This window comes from Elephas maximus, chromosome 10 (genome assembly GCF_024166365.1).
Source record: "Elephas maximus indicus isolate mEleMax1 chromosome 10, mEleMax1 primary haplotype, whole genome shotgun sequence".
NCBI classification, from domain to species: domain Eukaryota; kingdom Metazoa; phylum Chordata; class Mammalia; order Proboscidea; family Elephantidae; genus Elephas; species Elephas maximus.
Window position 1 is genome coordinate 34192413 of NC_064828.1, and position 19508 is coordinate 34211920.

Below are 19508 nucleotides of genomic sequence, written 5' to 3' on the forward strand. Positions count from 1 at the left end.
CAGGTCCTGCTCCCGCCCCCACCCCCATGTTTGTGTGTCTATCCTAGCACACAATACTGGGCACTTTTTTAGGATTTTTTTTTATATACCTTTTATAAAGCACTTTCATATTATCAGTTTTAAGATGTTTTCATATATGCGATATATTAAGCTTTTTTTTGTTTTAATTAAGAAATTAAAGTACTGAGTAGCAAGTGATAAAAAGGAGAGAAGGAGTCAGATCTGGGTTTCTCACTAGTACAGGTAGTCCTCCACTTACAATGTATTCGAGTTACAACAACCATCTGGTTTTGTTTTGTCCATCTTATCGTTAATAATATGTACTACATACAATGTTGCCGTGCATAATTTGCTCTTATCATTCTCAGATGTTCACTCGCATAGGTTCATTTTTATGATTTACTGTTCAAAACGCTACCATACAGGTTTAGTTTTCTAAACTAAATCAGGGGCTTCAGTTGCTTAAAAAACATGGACCCAAATGCTGATCACGTTGCTAAAGTCGAAAGGCAGATTCAGGAAGTAGTGAGTGGTCACCACGAAATATATGAAGAAAACAAGAAAAGGACAGCACAGACAACTCTCACTAATTTTCTGACTAGAAACGTCATCCCCTTTCCCAGGGATAATCCAGACCTTTCACATGTGGAATTATTAATGCAACTGACAAAATGCCAATGTTGTCCAACTCTTCTTTATCGTTGGAGTAAATTTTTATGATTTGTGTATTTTTCTTTTTTTATGTATATACTAAAGGAGCCCTGGTGGTGCAGTGGTTAAGTGCTCCACTGCTAACAAAGTTTGGCAGTTCAAACCCACCAGCAGCTCCCTGGGAGAAAGAAATGGCAGTCTGCTTCAGTAAAGATTACAGGCTTGGAAACCCTATGGGGCAGTTCTACTCTTTCCTATAGGGTCACTATGAGTTGGAGTCGACCAAAACTGGTTTGGTTTTGGAATGTATTAAAATATACCTGTTAAGTTTATACATAATGTTTCCAACCCCCAAAGACAAGGATCGGATTTATAAAGATACTGATAATAAAGGCAATAATAATGAAAACTTTAAAAAAATGGTACACAACTTACCATCAGAACCGAATTGGTACCCCATCGTAAGTCATGTACTACCTGTACCTACCTCACAGCGTTGATACAAAGAGTATAGTTGGCAATGTGTGGTAGTAAAAAAACAAAAAAATGTGTGGTAGTACCTCTTATAAAACCGGAATCAGATCTCAGCTCCAACACCCCTTCTTCAAGGAGGCTTTCCGTGACTGCCTATTCTAGATCGAGTCCCCATTATATGCTTACAGGCACCACGTCTCTTTCCTTCTCAGCGCTCATCTCAGCTGTCAGGTTACATTAATGTGTGTGGTCATCTGATTACTGTCTTCTGTCTCTAGACTGCAATCTCTATCAGCATAGAGGTGATGTCTGTTTTTGCTCTCCATAGAATCTCCTGTGCCTAATACCACACTTGTCACGTAGAACTTCTTCAATAAATTTTGTTGGATAAATAGGTGAGAATTTAAACCCAAGTTTTCTGATTCACTCTTGATTTGGCCACTTAGTCGGAAAAATATGTGACTAACTGTGACGCGAGACACTGCAGAATGAGGTAACGTGGCTGTTATTCCTCTGAGAGACCTTACTATAATTTACACAGGACTAGAGGACGATGGAACGGTTCTTTCACGGTTCAGTTTAGGAAGCCACGACTTTCACTGAGGAGATGGCATGAGCAAAAGGCAGTTTTATCCTTCAGTTCCGTACGACGACCCAAGATGGCGGGGCCCGTAACTTGAAAACCAAGTCCAAGATGGCGGTTTCCGGCTCCCTCCGCAGCGTCGCGCGTGGCTACCAAGGCCACGCCCATTTCCGGCCCTCCGCCGAAGCATGGCTGTGTTGGCGACTCTGCTCTCGGGTGAGTGGGCATAGGGTCTGTGGGCTCCGGACCCAGCGGGAGGCCGGCGCGGGACCCACCAGGCTGGCCTGTGCGGCTCTCCCCCAGTTCTGCCCCGTTTCCCAACAGGTGTCCGGAGGCTGCACTGCAGCGCGGCGGCTCTGGCGGGCAGCCAGTGGCGGCTCCAGTAAGTTGTTGAGGAGGCCGGGGGGGCTGGGGGGCCAGGAGCAGGGCCGTACCCTCACCAGACAGTTTTTCTCCCCCCAGGCAAGGTCTGGCTGCCAACCCCTCCGGCTACGGGCCCCTTACTGAGCTACCAGACTGGTCGTACGCGGGTGAGCCCTTGATCTGACACTTCGGAAATTTTCACCTAAAGGGAACGCCCCTGGACGGGGAGGGCCTGGGGCTGTCATGGTGGGGCGGTCTGAGTGGAAAACAAATTTAACTTTATATTTGGAAGACGGAGTTTGGGTAAAGAAGGCTTATTGTTTATTTTGTAAATTAAACTACGACTACGGAAAGTAAAGCTAGGCAGGATCGATCCTGATCCTCTTGGCTTGTGAGGATAAGCAGAAGATAATTCTGATTCGGGGCTCGCGGGAGTGGAGAGGGTGACAAGACTTTTACCTTTCTCAAAAGGGAACATGTTTTTCTTAAAGTTAGGAAGCACTGCCCTTTTGTGTAGTGAGTACATTGTTGAGAGTTTGGTACCAAATGCAGAGATCTCAAGTTCCCAAATGAGCGTCTAAGAGAAGTGGAAGGGTGAAGGTTGAGGATGGCAGGTTCCCTTCAGAAAAGCCTTTCCCTTTTACTTAAAAAAAAAAAAAAAGTAGATGAGGGACAGAGGAGGCAGAGAAGAAATATTGGACCTAGAAGGGACCTTAGAGAAGTTGAAGACACTTCCCACTCTTCATGCAGGACTTTAACCTGTTGCAATCGATTCCAACTCATAGGACAGAGTAGAACGACCCCATAGAGTTTCCAAAGAGCGCCTGGTGGATTCGAACTGCCGACCTTTTGGTTAGCAGCTGTAACACTTATCCACTATGCCACCAGGGTTTCCTGTAGGACTTTACAGGTAGGGGAACTGAAGCCTGCAGAAATGAAATGCCTGTGATCATGCAGGTTGTAGCAAAGCCAGGACCAGAACTGGGCAGGGGCCAGCCCCCCTTCACAACATAGATACCAAAAAACTACCCTAATTAGGTTTTGTACAGATCCTGCTTAATTAGATATCGATGGCTGAGGAGGATGGTGAAAATATTTTCAACTTGTCATTTTAACTGTAGGAAACCTAGGATCTCTTTGTAGTTAGTGGAATATCGGAAAGACTCTGGAGTTATAGGGACCTGATTTTTAATCCAAGCTTCCCTGCTTGCTAACTTTATGGTCTTGGACAAATTACTTAATTTTATCAGATTCTCAGTTTCCTCATGTGTGAAAGAAGAAAAATATCTATTTCATATGGTTCTTTTAAGAATCAAATAAAGCAGCAAATGTAAAGCACTTGGCATATGCAATATTGGTTCTATTTCCTGATAAATAATACTTCTAATCTGTCTTGCCTTCAAACTATTGAGCAGATTTTTGCTCTATATTATTTTGTTTGTTTGTCCCACTGTAGAAAGTAGGTGTCCTTTCTCCCTATCTCCATTATAAACTACTTGAGGTCAGATACTGCATCTTTTCAGCAAGTCAATAGATATTTATGGAGTATTTATTAAGTACTTACATGCCTACACTATACTATGAACAGCTGAAGAAAGATATAGTCCCAGATCCAAAGGAACTTAAAGTCTGGTTGGGAAAACAAAACATGGGCATTTTTTTTTTAATTAAATGATACTTTAGTCCTCGGCCTCTTTCCAAAAGAATTTGAGACGCCTAAGTACACTAAAAACAATAGTACAAGAAATGTCCCAAGGCAAATAGGTGAATATTAAATGATTCATATGCACTTCTTTCAGATGGGTTGAAAAAGTTAGAGAAGTTGTTTCTGAGAAAGATAGGGCTTGAGGTGGGCCTAAAAATGACAATTTGGCTGGAGGGAAAGGAAAAAGGCATCTCATTATGGAGTGGGGTGGAACTTAGTGTGAAGACTCAATGAGTAGAATGGTGATCAGATCACTTGTGGAGGATTTCTGAAAATAGAACAGATGGCAGCATTGCAGAGGACCTTGATTTCTCCAAGCTCAAGAGTGAAATAGAGTATGAACATGTCTAGGAGCTTATTCTTTGTGGGCCGTCATAGAAGAATTGCCTACAATAGTGCGAAATAGAGAAAGGGGCTAGAGGTTGGTTCTTCCCTCATTCCTGTCAACTGTTTGCACAAGGTGCTACAGGCCATCTCTAACACTTGCCTTTTCTCTTCTATCTGCAGACGGTGGTCCTGCTCCCCCAATGAAATGCCACCTTCGAAGAAAGGCCCAAAGGGAGAAGTTTGCAGTAAGTGGGTAGAGAAACCAGCAGGCTACCTGTGTGTAATCAGAGAAGGAAAATTTAAATTGTAATTTGTCTTGAGTTCTGTCAGCACCTACACTAACATGTGTCCTTCACACACAGGCTTTAACAAAAAAGGGAGGAATAGAGTGGGACACCCCAGGACAGAAACAAGCAGTAGACATTCTGCCCCACGTTTTGCTGCCTTCCTCTCCTGCTTCCAGACCTAGGACACAGTCCTACCCCTTCCCCAGTCAGCAGTGTCATTCTCCAGCTGAAACCTCTGACTTTGATCTGTGAATGAAAGGATATATGGTGCAGAGCTCAAGCCCCAGATGTTATCCACACTGTTTTCCTGTCTGTTTCAGAGACGAGTTGTATTGCTGTCACAGGAAATGGAAGCTGGATTACAGGCTTGGCAGCTCAGGCAGCAGCAGAAGTTGCAGGAAGAAGAAAGGAGACAGAAAAATGCTCTTAAACCCAAAGGGGCTTCATTGCAGAGCCCACTCCCAAGTCAATAAAAAGCAACTCTTGCCCTATTCTCCCGCTGCTCTCTGGCTTTCTTTTGTTTTAAATTGTGGTGAAAATATATATAACAAAATAATTACCAATTCAACCATTTTTACGTGTATAACTGTAACAGTGACAGTGGTTACGTTCATCATGTTCTACAATCATCACCACTATCCTTTTCCAGATTCTACCACCATTAACAGAAACTCAGTGCCTCCTGAACAATGACTTTCTCTTTCTCGCTCCCTCCTACCCCAAACCAAAACCAAACCCATTGTTGTTGAAGTTGAGTCAATTCCCACTCATAGTGACCCTACAGGATAGGATAGAAACTGCTCCCGTAGGGTTTCCAAGGAGCAGCTGGTGGATTCCAACTGTTAACCTTTTGGTTAGCAGCCAAGCTCTTAACCGCTGTGCCGTAAGTTTTGGTCTCTGTACGTTGCCTGTTGCGTATAAGTGAGATCATACGATATTTGTCCTTTTGACTTAATTCACTCAGTATGTTTTCAGGGTTCATCCATGTTGTAGCATGTATTAGGACTTCATTTCTCTTTATGACTGAATAATGCTCTACTGTATATACCATATTGTGTTTATCTGTTGATGGACATTTAGGTTGTTTCCAGCTTTTGGCTATTGTGAGCAATGCTGCAGTGAACATTGGTGTACAGGTTCTCTGGCTTATCTTTTCTAGATGTCTTATCCCAGCCTGAAGGGAGCCTTTTTGTTTCCCTCCTGTCTTCAGAGCAAGAGCTTGGACACCAGGAAGAACAGGCTGTAAGATGACTAAGGGTTGTTCAGTACCCTTACCCCAGCTCCATTCCAGTTCAACTGAATCTTGTTCTGGGATTTTTACCCATCTTAAGGCCAGAGGATTGGCCAGAGTATGAGTTGGAGCTGCTCTGGGAACTGAAAAGGGGGCAGCAGTTTCCCTGGTTTTAGCCAGGCACTCAAGCCTGTTATCACGGCCCATACACAGTTCAGACAATGTGCAATTAGACATTTAATAAATGTTTTGATGAAAAAGGCTTCCAGCTGAGGTCCATTTCTTGGCAAGAAACAGGTACCGGTTTTCCTAAAGTTCAGATATATGACCCAGGAGGATACCCCCACCTGAAGGCCCACAAGGGCAGAACCAGACTTGCCTATTGAATTTTCGGCTTGAGTTGGGTCCTGAGGTCTCCATGGTTCTGACATGGTTGGCTAGAGAGGGACCTGCCCACTACTCCCTACCGCAATTTACATAGGGAGCCCTAGAAATGCTCAGCCCTCAAACAGTCACTGTGGGATAGCTGCCCAGGAACCTGGGGAGTCTGCCATTTTATTGCTTATGGCTCCTCCTATGGACTCTGAACTTTTCTTCCATTTTCCAGCCATAAAGATATGATAGTTTCTGGATCCCTAGGATTTCTGGACCTTCTTGTCTGACCTAATTTCTGTCCAACCTCTTCTATTCCTTCCTTGCTTGCTTTCCCTCCCTTCCTCCCTCCACTCCCTCCTTCCTCTCTCGCTGACCAAATGCAGTTCTTGGATCTTAGATTTCGCTGATGATCCAGTTTTCTGTCTCCCACATTTTTCCTGCTTCCGTCGTGCTGCTTTTCCAGATCTAGTTCTCAAGCTCTTATCTGTCTCCCTTTCCCATCACCAGCTTTAGTCACCCTCCCCCTCCCCTGCAAACCTCCACCTTTTGTTCTCAGTGTCTAGTCAGTCCCTGAAGGAGAACTTTTTACTCTTTAAGGAATTAATTGCCTCCTTTTTTCAGTATAGAGGTAAAAATGAGACCCCAGAGTCCTAACACCCAGTACCTTTCTCCCAACAGTTTAACCAAACTTGATTTGCTTTTCCCCAGATTTCATGGGCTTGCACCTCTTTCCTCCCCAGCCAGTCTCCTAATTAAAAGAGCATCCAGATTGCAAATTACAATAATAAAGGGACCACATTTGTCTTTCTACAGGGAAAGATCTCCAGATCCTGTGTGGTTGTGGGGTTTGATGTTGGGATAGTTGGATTTTGTTTTTGTTTTTTTGGCATGGGCGGGAGAGACGGAGGTAGTTGTCAAGAATAAGGGACAAAGTTTCGATTTGGTCAAGGCACAGGTACCAGAAGACAACCCCCCAACTGCTACTAAACTGGCCCCTTTTCTCCAGCCCAGGTATCCTGAAGGAGATTCTTTTTCCCCCCTCCCATCCCAGACCCTCAGCTCCGGGTTAACCGCAGCTGCTGAACCTCCCCAAACTTCCCACCCTGAGGTGAGACAAACGCTGAATACCAGAGGAATCCAGCCACCCAAAATATGCTTAGGAGGAGAAAGCCTCCCACATCCCGTCCCCTGGGTCCCCCCACAGCCCCCTGCTCCCGGCCATGGCCTCAACCCCTGCAGATGGCAGCCTGCACCACAGAAAGACAACTTAGGGCTTTTTTTTTTTTTTCCCTCCAGCTCGTTGGCTGTAATTGGATTCAGGCTGAAACAACCACGTCCCCACCAGGAAAGGAGGGCATTGGGGCGGGGGCGGGGCGCGGGATAGGCTGCGGGAGAAGGGAGGGACCAGAGGAGAGAGCAAGAGAGGGCTCCCGACCCAGTTCGCCGACTAAGCAGAAGAAAGATCAAAAAACGGAAAAGAGAAGAGCAAACGGGCACTCTCAAGAACAATTCCCTCTTTTTCAAGCCAGCAGCGCTCTAGGAATCCAAATTCAGTGCCTCCTGAAGACAAAGGAACCCCGAGGGAGAGGCGACGCGACCCCAGGGCGTGGGCCCCGCCACGGAGCCCGCACGGCTCTGCTGCCCCGACGGCCGCAGACCATGTCTCCCGCCCCACGACCCGCTCGCAGGCTGCTGCTTCCCCTGCTCACGCTCGGCACGGTGCTCGCCTCCCTCGACTTGGCCCAAAGCAGCAGCTTCAGCCCCGAAGTAAGTGAGCTCCTCCGGCCCTTCCCGGAGTCGCGCCCACCGGGGAGACAAGCTCGAGGGTCTCCAGGGAACGGCCCCCATTCGGAGAAGAGGGCTCTCGGGGTCTCGGCTACTCTGGTCTGCAGGATCCCCCTCCCTTTTTCTTTCCCTCCTTATCTCCTAACTTGCAAGTTAGTCGAACTCTTGCCTCCCTGCATCTTCCCCTCTCCCAGACTTTCTATCCTGTTCCTTCCTTTCCTTGGAAGAACTTTACAGCTGACATAGACCCCCATTCCCCAATTCCCCTGGGCTCTGAGCGCAGCTCTGGAACGTTTTGGGAGCCAGATAAATATTTGGAGTGCGCTCAAACCCCGAGCTGTCCCCGTTTCTTGTCATGTGCGCGTTTGTTGTTTCTTCAACTTTCCAGCTCTTCAGCGCTCTACCTCCCGCGCGCCCTCCGCGGGTGCCTCGGCGGCCAGGGAGGTCGCGCGGACGGCGCGGAGCGGCTCCCGGCCCCCCGTGCTTCGGCCGCCCCGTCCCGCCTCCCCGGGACCCCCACACACGCATCCTCGGCCAGGTGGGGTCAAGGGCGGACGAAGCGGAGCGGTCCTGTCCCCCACCCCTGCTTCCGCAAGAGGACCCGGCTGTGCCCGGCCCAGAGCCCTGGCGTCGAGGGTCGCGGGCTGGCGCCCTGGCCGCGTTTCTGTACACACAAAGCTCTCCTTGTGAGCCGGGGGCTCGGCCAGGCCAGCTCCTCCTCCCCTCGTCGGCGCCTTCAGGCCCTTTTTTGTTGTTGTTAATTGTTTTTCTGTGTTAATTGCAGGAAGACTGGGGGCGTCCTACGGGGAGTGGGGAGAGGGCCTGGCCCAGGGCGCCGGCACATCCCTCGACTGACTCTGGTGACCCCCACCCCCACCCCTGCCCCGGCGCTGGCCCACCGGGCCCGGGAGGAAGCCGCGTGGGAGTTGTCTGAGGAGGTTTTTCCTCTCTCTCTCTTTTATTTTGGGGTGAAGGTGGGAGACGGATTTAATCAGTTTCTTATTTTGGGCCATCCCAACCCACTCTGCCCGGCGAGGACCTGGGTGCGGTCGGGAGGGGCCGGGAAGGGCCCGCGAAGGGGGGAGGGGATCTGGCCTTGGCTTCCTCCGCCCTGGTCTCACTCCCGGATGAAACTTCTCCAGGAAGAACACACTCTTTCTGTCCCTGAAGGGATCTGGGACTCACTGGAAATGTGTGCCCCTAGGAGTCGGGTTCGAGGACCCATAGTGGAGAGCTCAGAGACCAGGGAGAGTGCAAATCTGCCCGGGGTTGGGGGGTAAATCTGACTGACTGGAGTCTTCATCTGAGGCCTGAAGGGGAGAGCGCCTAACAAAAGGAGCCTGGGCATCTAGGGGCTGCCCACTGCCAACTTCCCCCGCCCTGCCTGCCTTCCCTCCCCTGCCCTGCCAGGCCCCCTAGGGGAGGGGCGGCAACCCTGGCTCTGTTTAAAGTGGGTCATGGGCAGCCCCAGTGCCAGAACCACCATTTGCTCATGGGCCATGGAAGAGTGGGAGGCAAAGGAAGGGAGGAGGAGGCCCAGAGGCTAAGATCCAGGGCCTGCTGTATTGCCAGAGATCCCCCAGCCCTGCCAGGACCCCTGGGCCAGAGCTCAGAGGGGTTTCCTTGACTTTCCCCTGGAGAAATATCTTGCACCCCTCATTCCTCAAGGCAAAGCCAGGAGACTGAGTTCTTTGACCCAAAATAGTTGCTCCCTTGCCAGGCCAATCTGGAGGGAGAGGTGGGGCACCCCAGGCCTCAGGCAGCCTGTCCCTACCACCAGGCCCCCCACAGTCCTGCATCAGCTCCAGGACTACCCTCTCCTCCCCTTGGCCTGTCTGGTGCTCAGCCCTTCCCCCACCCAGCCGCAGACACAGAGTCCTCTCTTCTGTGGTTCGGACCTCATAGTCTTCTCTGTGGTTCCTCCTTTGCTCAGAGCCTGCCCCTGTAAGAAGGAGGAAAGAAAGCTCCTGCGTGGGAGGAGAAGAGGGATGGATGCACTTGCCTTCCAGGCGTATGGCTCTCTAGACTCTAGGGAAGCCCCTTTCTTGACTAACCTCCATTTCTCTCTATAGGGTGTGGGGTGGAGGTTGTGGATGTGAAAATTTAGATCTGTCTGTCCTGGTGGTGTAGTGGTTAAAAGCTATGTCTGCTAACCAAAAAGTTGGCAGTTAGAATCCACCAGGCACTCCTTGGAAACTCTATGGGGCAGTTCTACTCTGTCCTGTGGTGCCGCTATGAGTCGGAATTGACCCGATGGCAACAGGTTTGGTTTTTGGTTTTTTACCAGTCAGCAGTTCGAATCCACCAACCACTCCTTGGAAACCCTATGGGGCAGTTCTACTCTCTCCTATAGGGTCACTATGAGTTGGAATCGACTCCATGGCATTGGGGTGCCTTCTTGAAGGATTCATCAGGGAGAGGGATTTATCCTAGAGATCCTCCTGGATGTGGTTTCTCCCCACCTTTCTGCTACTCTTCCTTCTGTCGACCGTCCCTAGAAAATTCACTTCAGCTTTGCCCTCTGAAAGTTGAGGGGGCCTGGCCTCAGTCCCACTAACTTCAGCTCTAGGAGTAGGTTACTCCCATCCTTCCCCAAAGCTGCTCTCCCGCCAGGGGTCATAGGCCTGGAGTGTGTCTACCCTACAGGTGAGGCTAGGGGTAAAGGGAGTTTCCTGCATACTTGCGCACAGGCTACAGCAGGCCTCCCACAGGCACTGGCTGTGGCATCAGCCAGCACAGGTCAGGGCAAGCCCACAGCTCCTGGAGAGCAGCCCGGGAGGAGAGTACCCTGCTTATGTCCCCTCTGGCACACCAGAAGTTAAACTTCACGGCCTCCGATACCCATGAGGAGGGGCTCTCAGAGCCCAACAGTGCAAGGGCTGTTCAGGCCAGGCCTGTTGGCTGAGAAAAGGCTGGGTTGTTTACACCCCAGGCCCTGACTCCCATCAGCCATGGGGGATCACTTCCCAGAACTGTGTTGCAATTCCTGCCCCTGTGGGCTCAGGTCCCCAGTCAGCTGCTCCTGAATCACCCCCAGCCTCAGTGCAAGGTCACTGCTCTTATACCCAGGGCCTGGAGGTACAGGGCCTCATGAAAATCCATCCTGACCCTGGGCAGGGAGAATGGGAGATACAGCACCCAACAGCAGTCTACACCCCTCTGCCCTCTATCCTAGGCAACCTGCAGCCCCACTCTAGGCTCCTTCAGAAGGCAAAGCCGGAGCAGGGACCAGAGCGATCTGGGTAGTGTCTCCCTATCAGAGAAGCCAAATGTCCTCATATTCCATAAGCAATCTGGCTCATTTTACTTCTAAGGCTTTAAGAAAATACTCAGCTGTTCTTACAATAAAGGCTGGCTTTTTCCCTCATGGGGTTTTGCAATATGCATACCTTTCAAATACCAAAAACCCAACTTTAATTGAAGGCAATATGCCAGCCTTTATATTATGAACAATGTACAACATACCTGAAATAAAATACAGTTTTCAAGCCTCCCTCACTCCTTATCTCCCACTCCCTCTCTGGTTTACTGAGAACCTTAAACAGGCCTTTAGTCTCATCAGCCTTAGGTCAGATGCTGTTTGAATGGGGACGGTTGCAGGATCCCAGCTCAGGCTGAAATCACACCTCTTGCCAAATCCAAAGGCTCCAGCTTCCCCTATCAGCATCCAGCCTCAGCCCTAGCTCCTCTCCTTTTTTAAAAGATCCCAGCTGTGAGGGTCCTAGATGCACCGGCACCCCTGTCCCAGGAAGGCCTCATGCCAGGGCCAAAAGTGGAGCCCCTCAGACCCTGAGCCTGCCTGTCTGTGCTTGCCCTCTACCATGGGCACAGCCCTTTACCAGGTGGGGTATATTGTATTTGCAAGAACACTGACACAGAAGAGAGAAGCGCTAGAAAGACTCACAACCCTGATAAGACAACCTAGAACTCTCAGTTAAACCATCAGGAGATCTATTCTCAAGAAAGCTACAGCCAAAGTCCAAAGCTTTGTGGCTCCCCACCCCTGTTTGAGCTTACTCCAAGGAGTAAGCCATGCTGTGGCCTGCAGCCAGAGCTCAGGTCCAGCCTGGGAGACCCATAGGCTCCTGCCAGGGCCAGGCTAGAAGCCCACTGCCTTTCCTCATCAAGCAGAGGGTGCATGTCAGGTACTGTGGGGGAGGCAGAGGCTCCCTGTGGGCCACGTGGGATGCTCCAAGGCAGACCTCTTTCCTACAGGCCTGGCTACAGCAGTATGGCTACCTGCCCCCTGGGGACCTGCGTACTCACACACAGCGCTCACCTCAGTCACTCTCAGCTGCCATCGCTGCCATGCAGAGGTTCTATGGTTTGCGAGTGACAGGCAAAGCTGATGCAGACACCATGAAGTAAGTGCTAGACCTTGGCAGGAATTCTTCTGCCCCAGCACACACACGCACTCATGCACACACCACATACACACACACACCTACCCACCCAGAGATGTTGCTACCTGAATGCCTGCCTTGCCCTCCAGAGCCTATCCCCACATGCTGATCTTGACCCTTTCATATTCATCCTGGCCTCATAACCTTGGCCTTTGCTCACAATGACCCTACCCCTACACCCAGTGAACCCCACCCCACACTGACCCTGTTCCCCGATGTTCCCCCTCTCCCCTGAAAACCTTTCTCTTTCATATCCTGTACTGACCCCAATCCTCTACCCACCCCAGGGCCATGAGGCGTCCCCGCTGTGGTGTTCCAGACAAGTTTGGGGCTGAGATCAAGGCCAATGTTCGAAGGAAGCGCTATGCCATCCAGGGCCTCAAATGGCAACATAATGAGATTACTTTCTGGTGAGTCCAACAGGCAAGCAGCCTTTCTCACATCTGGTTATCCTTCCTTACCAGCTGTGCTTACACAGAGGCACAGAACCTCCCTGTCCCCTCACCTCTGTTCTGGGAAAGCATCCTTGGGAGTGGGGAAGAAAATGGCTGTAACCCTGGTGAGAAATGCACCCAGTGGGGGGTGTGCCTCAGCACCAGAGAGCCAAAGCTTGGGGGTCCCCCAGGCCCACGGTTGGTTCTTGAGACAGGCATCATGAAGCAGCAAGAAAAAGCCAGGTCAGGCAAAGGTGGCGGGGCAGTTCAGTCAAACCTGGGAGAGTGCAGGGAAGAAGAATTTTGCCCCTTGCTATCCTAACACCCCCATCCTCTCCCCACGTGGCTGCACCTCAGCATCCAGAATTACACCCCCAAGGTGGGCGAGTATGCCACATTCGAGGCCATTCGCAAGGCATTCCGCGTATGGGAGAGTGCCACACCTCTGCGCTTCCGTGAGGTGCCCTATGCCTACATCCGTGAGGGCCATGAGAAGCAGGCCGACATCATGATCTTCTTTGCCGAGGGCTTCCATGGCGACAGCACGCCCTTCGATGGCGAGGGCGGCTTCCTGGCCCACGCCTACTTCCCAGGCCCCAACATTGGAGGGGACACTCACTTTGACTCTGCTGAGCCCTGGACTGTCCGGAATGAGGATCTTAATGGTGAGCAAGGGAGCCCTGGGACTCTACCTCAGGGAGAGCCTGCGATCATCTATAGGGGTGTTCTCCTCCCTCTTAAAACCTCAAACCCCAAAATCTCAGGGCTAGAAGAAACCACAATGGTCTCCTGGTCTGACTTCCAACCAAAACTGGGATCCTGTCTTGAGCTACTTAGTCTGATCCTTTCTTTCACCTACTAACTGCCTACCCAGACAAAGACTTCAAAGCACCCTTATTACCCACTTTTCCAGGCAAATGTCATGGCTAGCTTCTGGGAGAAACTGAGGCCCAGAAAGGGTCTCAGCATCCCTTAACACATATCTTTCTGAGATCCTGCCTCAGAATACTCTCTCATCTCCACCCAGAGGAGGTTGCCGACTGGCTTTGTGTTGGTTGCCAATCGTGAGGCTGAACCTCAGGATTTGGTTACTTGGGTGGGAATATGGCAGGCAGGCTTGGGTGTAAAACTGAAGCCTCAGGTGGGAAAGCAGGGAATGTGAAGGAGGGAACCCAAGCCAGGCCATGATCGTAACCATCTCTACCCACTCCAGGGAATGACATCTTCCTGGTGGCTGTGCATGAGCTGGGCCATGCCCTGGGCCTCGAGCATTCCAATGACCCCTCAGCCATCATGGCACCCTTTTACCAGTGGATGGACACAGAGAACTTCGTGCTGCCTGACGATGACCGCCGGGGCATCCAGCAACTTTATGGCAAGTAATCTACCCCCACACCTGCTCCTTTCTCTCCACTGGTTGTACCTACCTGGTCTCTCTGGTCTGTGCATTTTTTCCCTTCCCCATGCTTGTTTCCTGATCCTGCATAGTCTCCTCCCACCATCCACCCAATCCTGCTTCCTTTAGCTTCCACTTTTGACCCCACTTTTCTGTGTTTTCCCTGCTAATTACCTCAGCTTCCCTCAGAGGCCCGTTCACACCTTTCCAAGCGTGTTGTCTACCCATCTGTCTGTTCTTCTGTCCCCCTCTGCTACCAAGTCTGAAATGCCGTCATGTTTTCTGCCCCAGGGAGTCAGTCAGGGTCCCCCACCAAGATCCCCCCTCAACCCAGGACAACCTCCCGGCCCTCTGTCCCTGATAAGCCCAAAAACCCCACCTATGGGCCCAACATCTGTGACGGGAACTTCGACACCGTGGCCGTGCTCCGAGGGGAGATGTTTGTCTTCAAGGTGAGAGAAGGAAGAAGTTGGCTGGTTTGGGGGACAAGGGGGCTCTGTGGTCGGGAGGCTGGGTCAAAACGGCAAACAGCAACAGGAGGACTAAACCAAAATCAGGGCACAAGGACAGTGGGGGACCTTTGGAGACTGAGCTACAGAAGGTAATGTACTCCTCTTCCTGCCCTGATTGGCTTCCAGGAGCGTTGGTTTTGGCGGGTGAGGAATAACCAAGTGATGGATGGTTACCCAATGCCCATCGGCCAGTTCTGGCGGGGCTTGCCTGCATCTATCAACACTGCCTACGAGAGGAAGGATGGCAAGTTTGTCTTCTTCAAAGGTAACCAAGCATCCCCCTTGGTCTTTGGGGGTGGGGAGAGTCTCCCTAGAGGAGCTGATTCTAGTTGACTCTTTCAAAGACCCTAGAGCCCAAGTCAGCCCAGATCCTACCCTTCTCTGTCCTCCCAGGAGACAAGCATTGGGTGTTTGATGAGGCATCCCTGGAACCTGGCTACCCCAAGCACATTAAGGAGCTGGGCCGTGGACTGCCTACTGACAAGATTGATGCTGCCCTCTTTTGGATGCCCAACGGGAAGACCTACTTCTTCCGGGGAAACAAGTAAGACATCAAGCCCTTAACCCCAGGCCTCCCTCCTCAGAACCCCCTCCCCTGCCACACACACACATACCACACACACACACCACACACACACACACGCGCGCGCACACACATTTTCCTCAATTTTGGAAGAAGATACACTTCACCCCTGAGATATTTCCCTGGAAAAGGAGCTGGCTGAGCCTCTGTTGTTGCCTAGTAACAGGCAGCTTCCAATGAGTGCTCAGTGAGTAGGATGTGACCGGGTCACTATTTCAGACCTGGTCATTTGATGCCTCCTGCCCCCAGCCCTGTGCCTCCACCCCAGCAGCCAGGCACTGTCATTAAGGGCTGCTGGTGGCTCCTTACTGCCTGGGCCCTCCTTCCCACCCCCACCTTCTGGCTCTTTCAGCTGCAGGCCCTCATTAGTCAAAACCCCTGTCCCCCACCCTCTCCACAGCCACCCTTCGCCCACTGGTGAATTCAGCCCTAGATCCCACTATCCTTGAAAGACATGCCTAGTGTCCAACACTTCCCTCCCCCTCCCCCAGGTACTACCGTTTCAATGAGGAGCTCAGGGCAGTGGACAGCGAGTACCCCAAAAACATCAAAGTCTGGGAAGGAATCCCTGAGTCACCCAGAGGGTCATTCATGGGCAGCGACGAAGGTGAGAGGGGCAAGAGGAGGTGTCCACTAGGGGAGGATGGGATTAGAGAATTCAGGAAGAGCAGGAGGAAAGCCTGAGAGTATTATGTGGGAAATAATGATGATGATAATGGTGGGGTACTTTTTTTTTTTTTTTTACTCACCACCAGCCAGGCACTGTGCTCAGTGCTTTACTGGCATGACACCCTTCATCCCCACTGCTCTTCCAATCTGGCACTACAGTCATCTTCGTTTCACTGCTGAAGAAACTGACACTCAGAGAGGTTAAGAGATTAACTTGACTGGTGCTCACATTAACATATTCCTTCTGCCCCTCTCCTCTCTTTGGCTCCTCTTCTGGACCTTGCCCCCATCTATTGTCTTCTTTGCCACCTTCCTCCAGTCTTCACTTATTTCTACAAGGGGAACAAATACTGGAAATTCAACAACCAGAAGCTAAAGGTGGAGCCAGGCTACCCCAAGTCAGCCCTGCGGGACTGGATGGGCTGCCCATCGTCTGGGGGCCGGCCAGATCAGGGGACTGAGGAGGAGACGGAGGTGATCATCATCGAGGTGGACGAGGAGGGCAGTGGGGCAGTGAGCGCAGCCGCTGTGGTGCTGCCTGTGCTGCTGCTGCTTCTGGTGCTGGCAGTGGGCCTCGCCGTCTTCTTCTTCAGACGCCATGGGACTCCCAAACGACTGCTCTATTGCCAGCGCTCCCTGCTGGACAAAGTCTGACCCCCACCGCTGGCCCGCCCACTCCTACCATGAGGACTTTGCCTCTGAAGGCCAGTGGCAGCAGGTGGTGGTGGGTGGGCTGCCCTCACCCGTCCCAAATTCCCTCCCTCTAACCCCGCCGTACCCTAATTCCCTTCCCTTGACCCCTTTTTTCTCTCTGTCCTCTGACTGGCCTCTCCCACCCTCACCCTATGTTGCTTCTTTCCTAGGAGTGTCGCCTGGGGGCTGAGCAGGGGGGCCCTTTCAGTCCCTGCCCCTCAGGGGAACCCTGTAGCTTGGTATGTGTCCAGCCCCAACTGAATGTCTTGGGGGCTCTGCACTTGAAGGCAGGACCCTCAGACCTCGCTGGTAAAGGTCAAATTGGGGCCATCTGCTCCTTTTTCATTCCCTGGCATACCTTTAACCTCTGAACTCTGACCTCAGGAGGCTCTGGGCACCCCAGCCCCACAAGCCCCAGGTGTACCCAATTGGCAGCCTCCCACTACTCTTTCTGGCTAAATGGAATCTAATTTTGTGTGGCGGAGACCCTGAAGGAGTGTGAAGGGATTGGGGACTATCCAGCCACCTTAAGACTTTGGGAGCAAAACTTAGCAGAGGGTCTTTATTGATAGGTCAGCCCACCTCTACTCCATAAAGATCTGCTTCTGCCCCATCTACCCCAGAGAACTTCCAAGGAAGGAGCCTGAGCCATTAGGGACTAAACTGGGGCTAGAGAAACGCTTGGCAGCCTTACCCCTCTCAAATGTTAGCCTTGGATGGGGATTTGAAGGTTGGAGGAGCTCCCAGGCTAGGGCAGGCCAAAGGGAGAGACCCGGTGGGTCTGGCACCCTGGGGGTGAGCCTGAAGGTCACAAAGGCCAAGAAAGAACCATACTTAAATGCAGGCAACTGGGGCTGGGACCCAGGGGCAGAGCAGTCAGAGGGAACAGAATGGGACCAAAAGGGTAGATGAGGAGGTACAGCAGTAGATGGCTGGGGTGCCACGGATGAGCTGTGGTACTCAGGAGAGGTCATATTTTATTGGAGCTCTCAGGAAGGGCCCTGAGAAAGGCACGCTTGCTCTTCTTTGGTCCCCTTCCTTGCTGACCATAAAGCATTGAGGGGAAGGATGGGATACCCAGAGAAATTAACAAAGACGGCATATATGACAGGGACTGGTAACTTGGGAACCTCAATGAGAGGCCACCTAGTCTGGGTAGTCAAGGAGGTTCCCAGAGGCCTGGCAGGCTCAGTCTTAGACTGCATCAGCCAGGATGGGGTCTGGGCCTTACCTCCAGCCTCAGTAAGGGGGCAGGCGCCTGGGTGTCTCTTGGTTAGGTAGCTCCTCACTCCCCTAGCCTATCTTACCAGTGTCCTGCCCTCCCTCTCCCCCACCCAGCCTGCCTATTTGGAGTCTCCTTCGGCCACCGAAAGTGGTCATGGTACTGGGGACATTAGAGAGTGAGAGACCCTGTGGAGGGTGTGAGAGGAGGGGAATGTCAGGGGGGAGCATGGGGGGGTGGGGGGTAAATGGGGTGAACGGTGCTGGCAGTTCGGCTAAATTTCCGTCTTGTTTTTTTTTTGTTTTGTTTTGTTTAATGTATATTTTTATTATAATTATTATATATGAATTCCATTCAAATTGTTCCTTTTTGTTAACAAGGGGCATGGGGAGGGGTGGGGGAGGGGGGCAGAGGCATTTGACCCCAGGAACCTGCAGGGCGGGGCTGGGTCAGTGCCCTCTACGGACATCTTTGACCTTGTTCAACCTTTCCACAAAGAATAAACCATGTTTCACATTCTTTGTATGGCTGCCGGTCTGTGTAGGGGTGACTAGGGTTTGGTTATGAGGGGAATGGAAAGGGGGAGCCTCGTCATGAGTGGTGTATTCCATGAGATGGGGCTTTGGTATTTTTCATAAAGGAATATGTTTATTCTTGGCGAACTGAAGGTTTTGGGGGCCAGAGTGGAGAGGAGGGCGTACCCCATTGTGGCCGGGGATTGGTTGACAGAGCTCAGCTGCTCTCCCCTCAACCTAGCTGAAAAGGCTACCTTTGAGACCCAAGGCTGCCGAGACAAGAGGAAGTGGTCAAACTGGGGCCACTTGGAAAATCTTCCTAAATTGCATTACCCTGTCGTGTGATCTGGCCGCAGACCCTCGGTTCTCTTACGCCTCTCTGCCTGCCACAGGGGGATTCCCATGAGCATATTCAACCTCATTCCCCCTGGCAAGCCCTTCACCCTCAGTCCTTGGGACCTAAGCCTTTTCCAGGCAGCAGAGGGTGGGGCCAAAGGAAAGAGAGAAAAGCTTACCCCAGGGCCCAATAAGGAGCAGCCTGCCTCTGACAGAACAGGGGGTGTCAAGGAACCCAGTTGCCCAGAAGTGCCAGGTTGGTCAGTTTGGAAAGGCAGATTAACAAGGCTTTGTTTCCTCTTTTCTTAGAAACTGCTGTCCCAGACAGGGTTCCCAGGCTGGGCTTCCTCAGAAACTACCCTGAGTGAGGAATCGCTCCGTTGCTGAGTCAGCTCAGCTGGAGAAGAGCAGCCTCTTTTCCTCGCTGCACCCCCCAGCCCCGCCTTCTTGCCTCAGCCCAGCCCACTCCGGGCTCTGGCCCAGGCCCCCTCCACAGCCAGACCCTCAGAGCCCTGGCCACACCTATGCCAGTGGGTCTATCCAGCTGCTATTCAGGGCTTATTGGTGTGATTGCTTTGGCAGAAGGGGTCCCCACCTTCCTGCCAGCCAGGAACCCTGACCCCACGCCTGGCCTCCTGTGCTGCCCCTGCCAACAGCTGTTTGGCAGGGCCTGTGAGTCTCAGTGCAGCTGGACACCGCCTCCCATCACCCTCACTGAAGATGGGACCCTGAGAAGCCAGTATGGGGAGTCGGTGTTTGGGGGTTGGTGGGGTCTGCGCGTGTGGCAGAGAGCTCAAAGATGAGCTCATGGCCCCATTGTGTTTTTGTGGTCCACATCTGGAGGCAATTACAGATGTTATCCAGTGGGAGTTCTGCAAAACACAGCTGGAGCCAGTGGAGGAGCCTAGGGAGGGGGGACTGCCAGAGGGAAGAGGAGGGGGAGCCTAGGGCTCCCGCGACTGGA

General features: G+C 51.6%; 3 protein-coding genes across 3 annotated transcripts in view; 2 read left to right on the forward strand and 1 right to left on the reverse strand.

Annotated features, from left to right (window-relative positions):
- The window catches only part of SLC7A7 (solute carrier family 7 member 7), a 39848-nt gene extending 38067 nt beyond the window's left edge, over positions 1-1781 (reverse strand). Inside the window, exon 1 of the mRNA XM_049899596.1 lies at positions 1212-1781. The gene's annotated coding sequence lies outside the window, so the exon portion shown is untranslated. The remainder of the gene's footprint in view (positions 1-1211) is intronic.
- Positions 1782-1837: 56 nt separating this feature from the next.
- MRPL52 (mitochondrial ribosomal protein L52) lies at positions 1838-4885 on the forward strand. The gene is made up of 5 exons (XM_049899605.1): positions 1838-1924; positions 2033-2090; positions 2171-2238; positions 4284-4348; positions 4711-4885. The coding sequence occupies exons 1-5, from the start codon at positions 1897-1899 to the stop codon at positions 4861-4863; spliced, it is 372 nt and encodes a 123-aa protein (XP_049755562.1). The 5' UTR covers positions 1838-1896; the 3' UTR covers positions 4864-4885.
- Positions 4886-7374: 2489 nt separating this feature from the next.
- Positions 7375-17914, forward strand: MMP14 (matrix metallopeptidase 14). The gene is made up of 10 exons (XM_049899580.1): positions 7375-7763; positions 11997-12145; positions 12472-12594; positions 12976-13283; positions 13832-13997; positions 14310-14466; positions 14653-14791; positions 14920-15070; positions 15601-15716; positions 16098-17914. Exons 1-10 carry the CDS (start codon positions 7656-7658, stop codon positions 16430-16432), a joined length of 1752 nt encoding a protein of 583 aa, XP_049755537.1. The 5' UTR covers positions 7375-7655; the 3' UTR covers positions 16433-17914.
- The last annotated feature ends 1594 nt before the right edge of the window (positions 17915-19508 follow it).

Coding starts and splice junctions, on each gene's coding strand:
- MRPL52 (XM_049899605.1), top strand. CDS start 1,897: ATGGCTGTGTTGGCGACTCTGCTCTCGG. Junction 2,091..2,170: donor GGCAGCCAGTGGCGGCTCCA/GTAAGTTGTTGA, acceptor TTCTCCCCCCAG/GCAAGGTCTGGCTGCCAACC. Junction 2,239..4,283: donor ACCAGACTGGTCGTACGCGG/GTGAGCCCTTGA, acceptor TTCTATCTGCAG/ACGGTGGTCCTGCTCCCCCA.
- MMP14 (XM_049899580.1), top strand. CDS start 7,656: ATGTCTCCCGCCCCACGACCCGCTCGCAGGCTGCTGCTTCCCCTGCTC. Junction 14,467..14,652: donor GGGAGATGTTTGTCTTCAAG/GTGAGAGAAGGA, acceptor ATTGGCTTCCAG/GAGCGTTGGTTTTGGCGGGT. Junction 15,717..16,097: donor ATTCATGGGCAGCGACGAAG/GTGAGAGGGGCA, acceptor ACCTTCCTCCAG/TCTTCACTTATTTCTACAAG.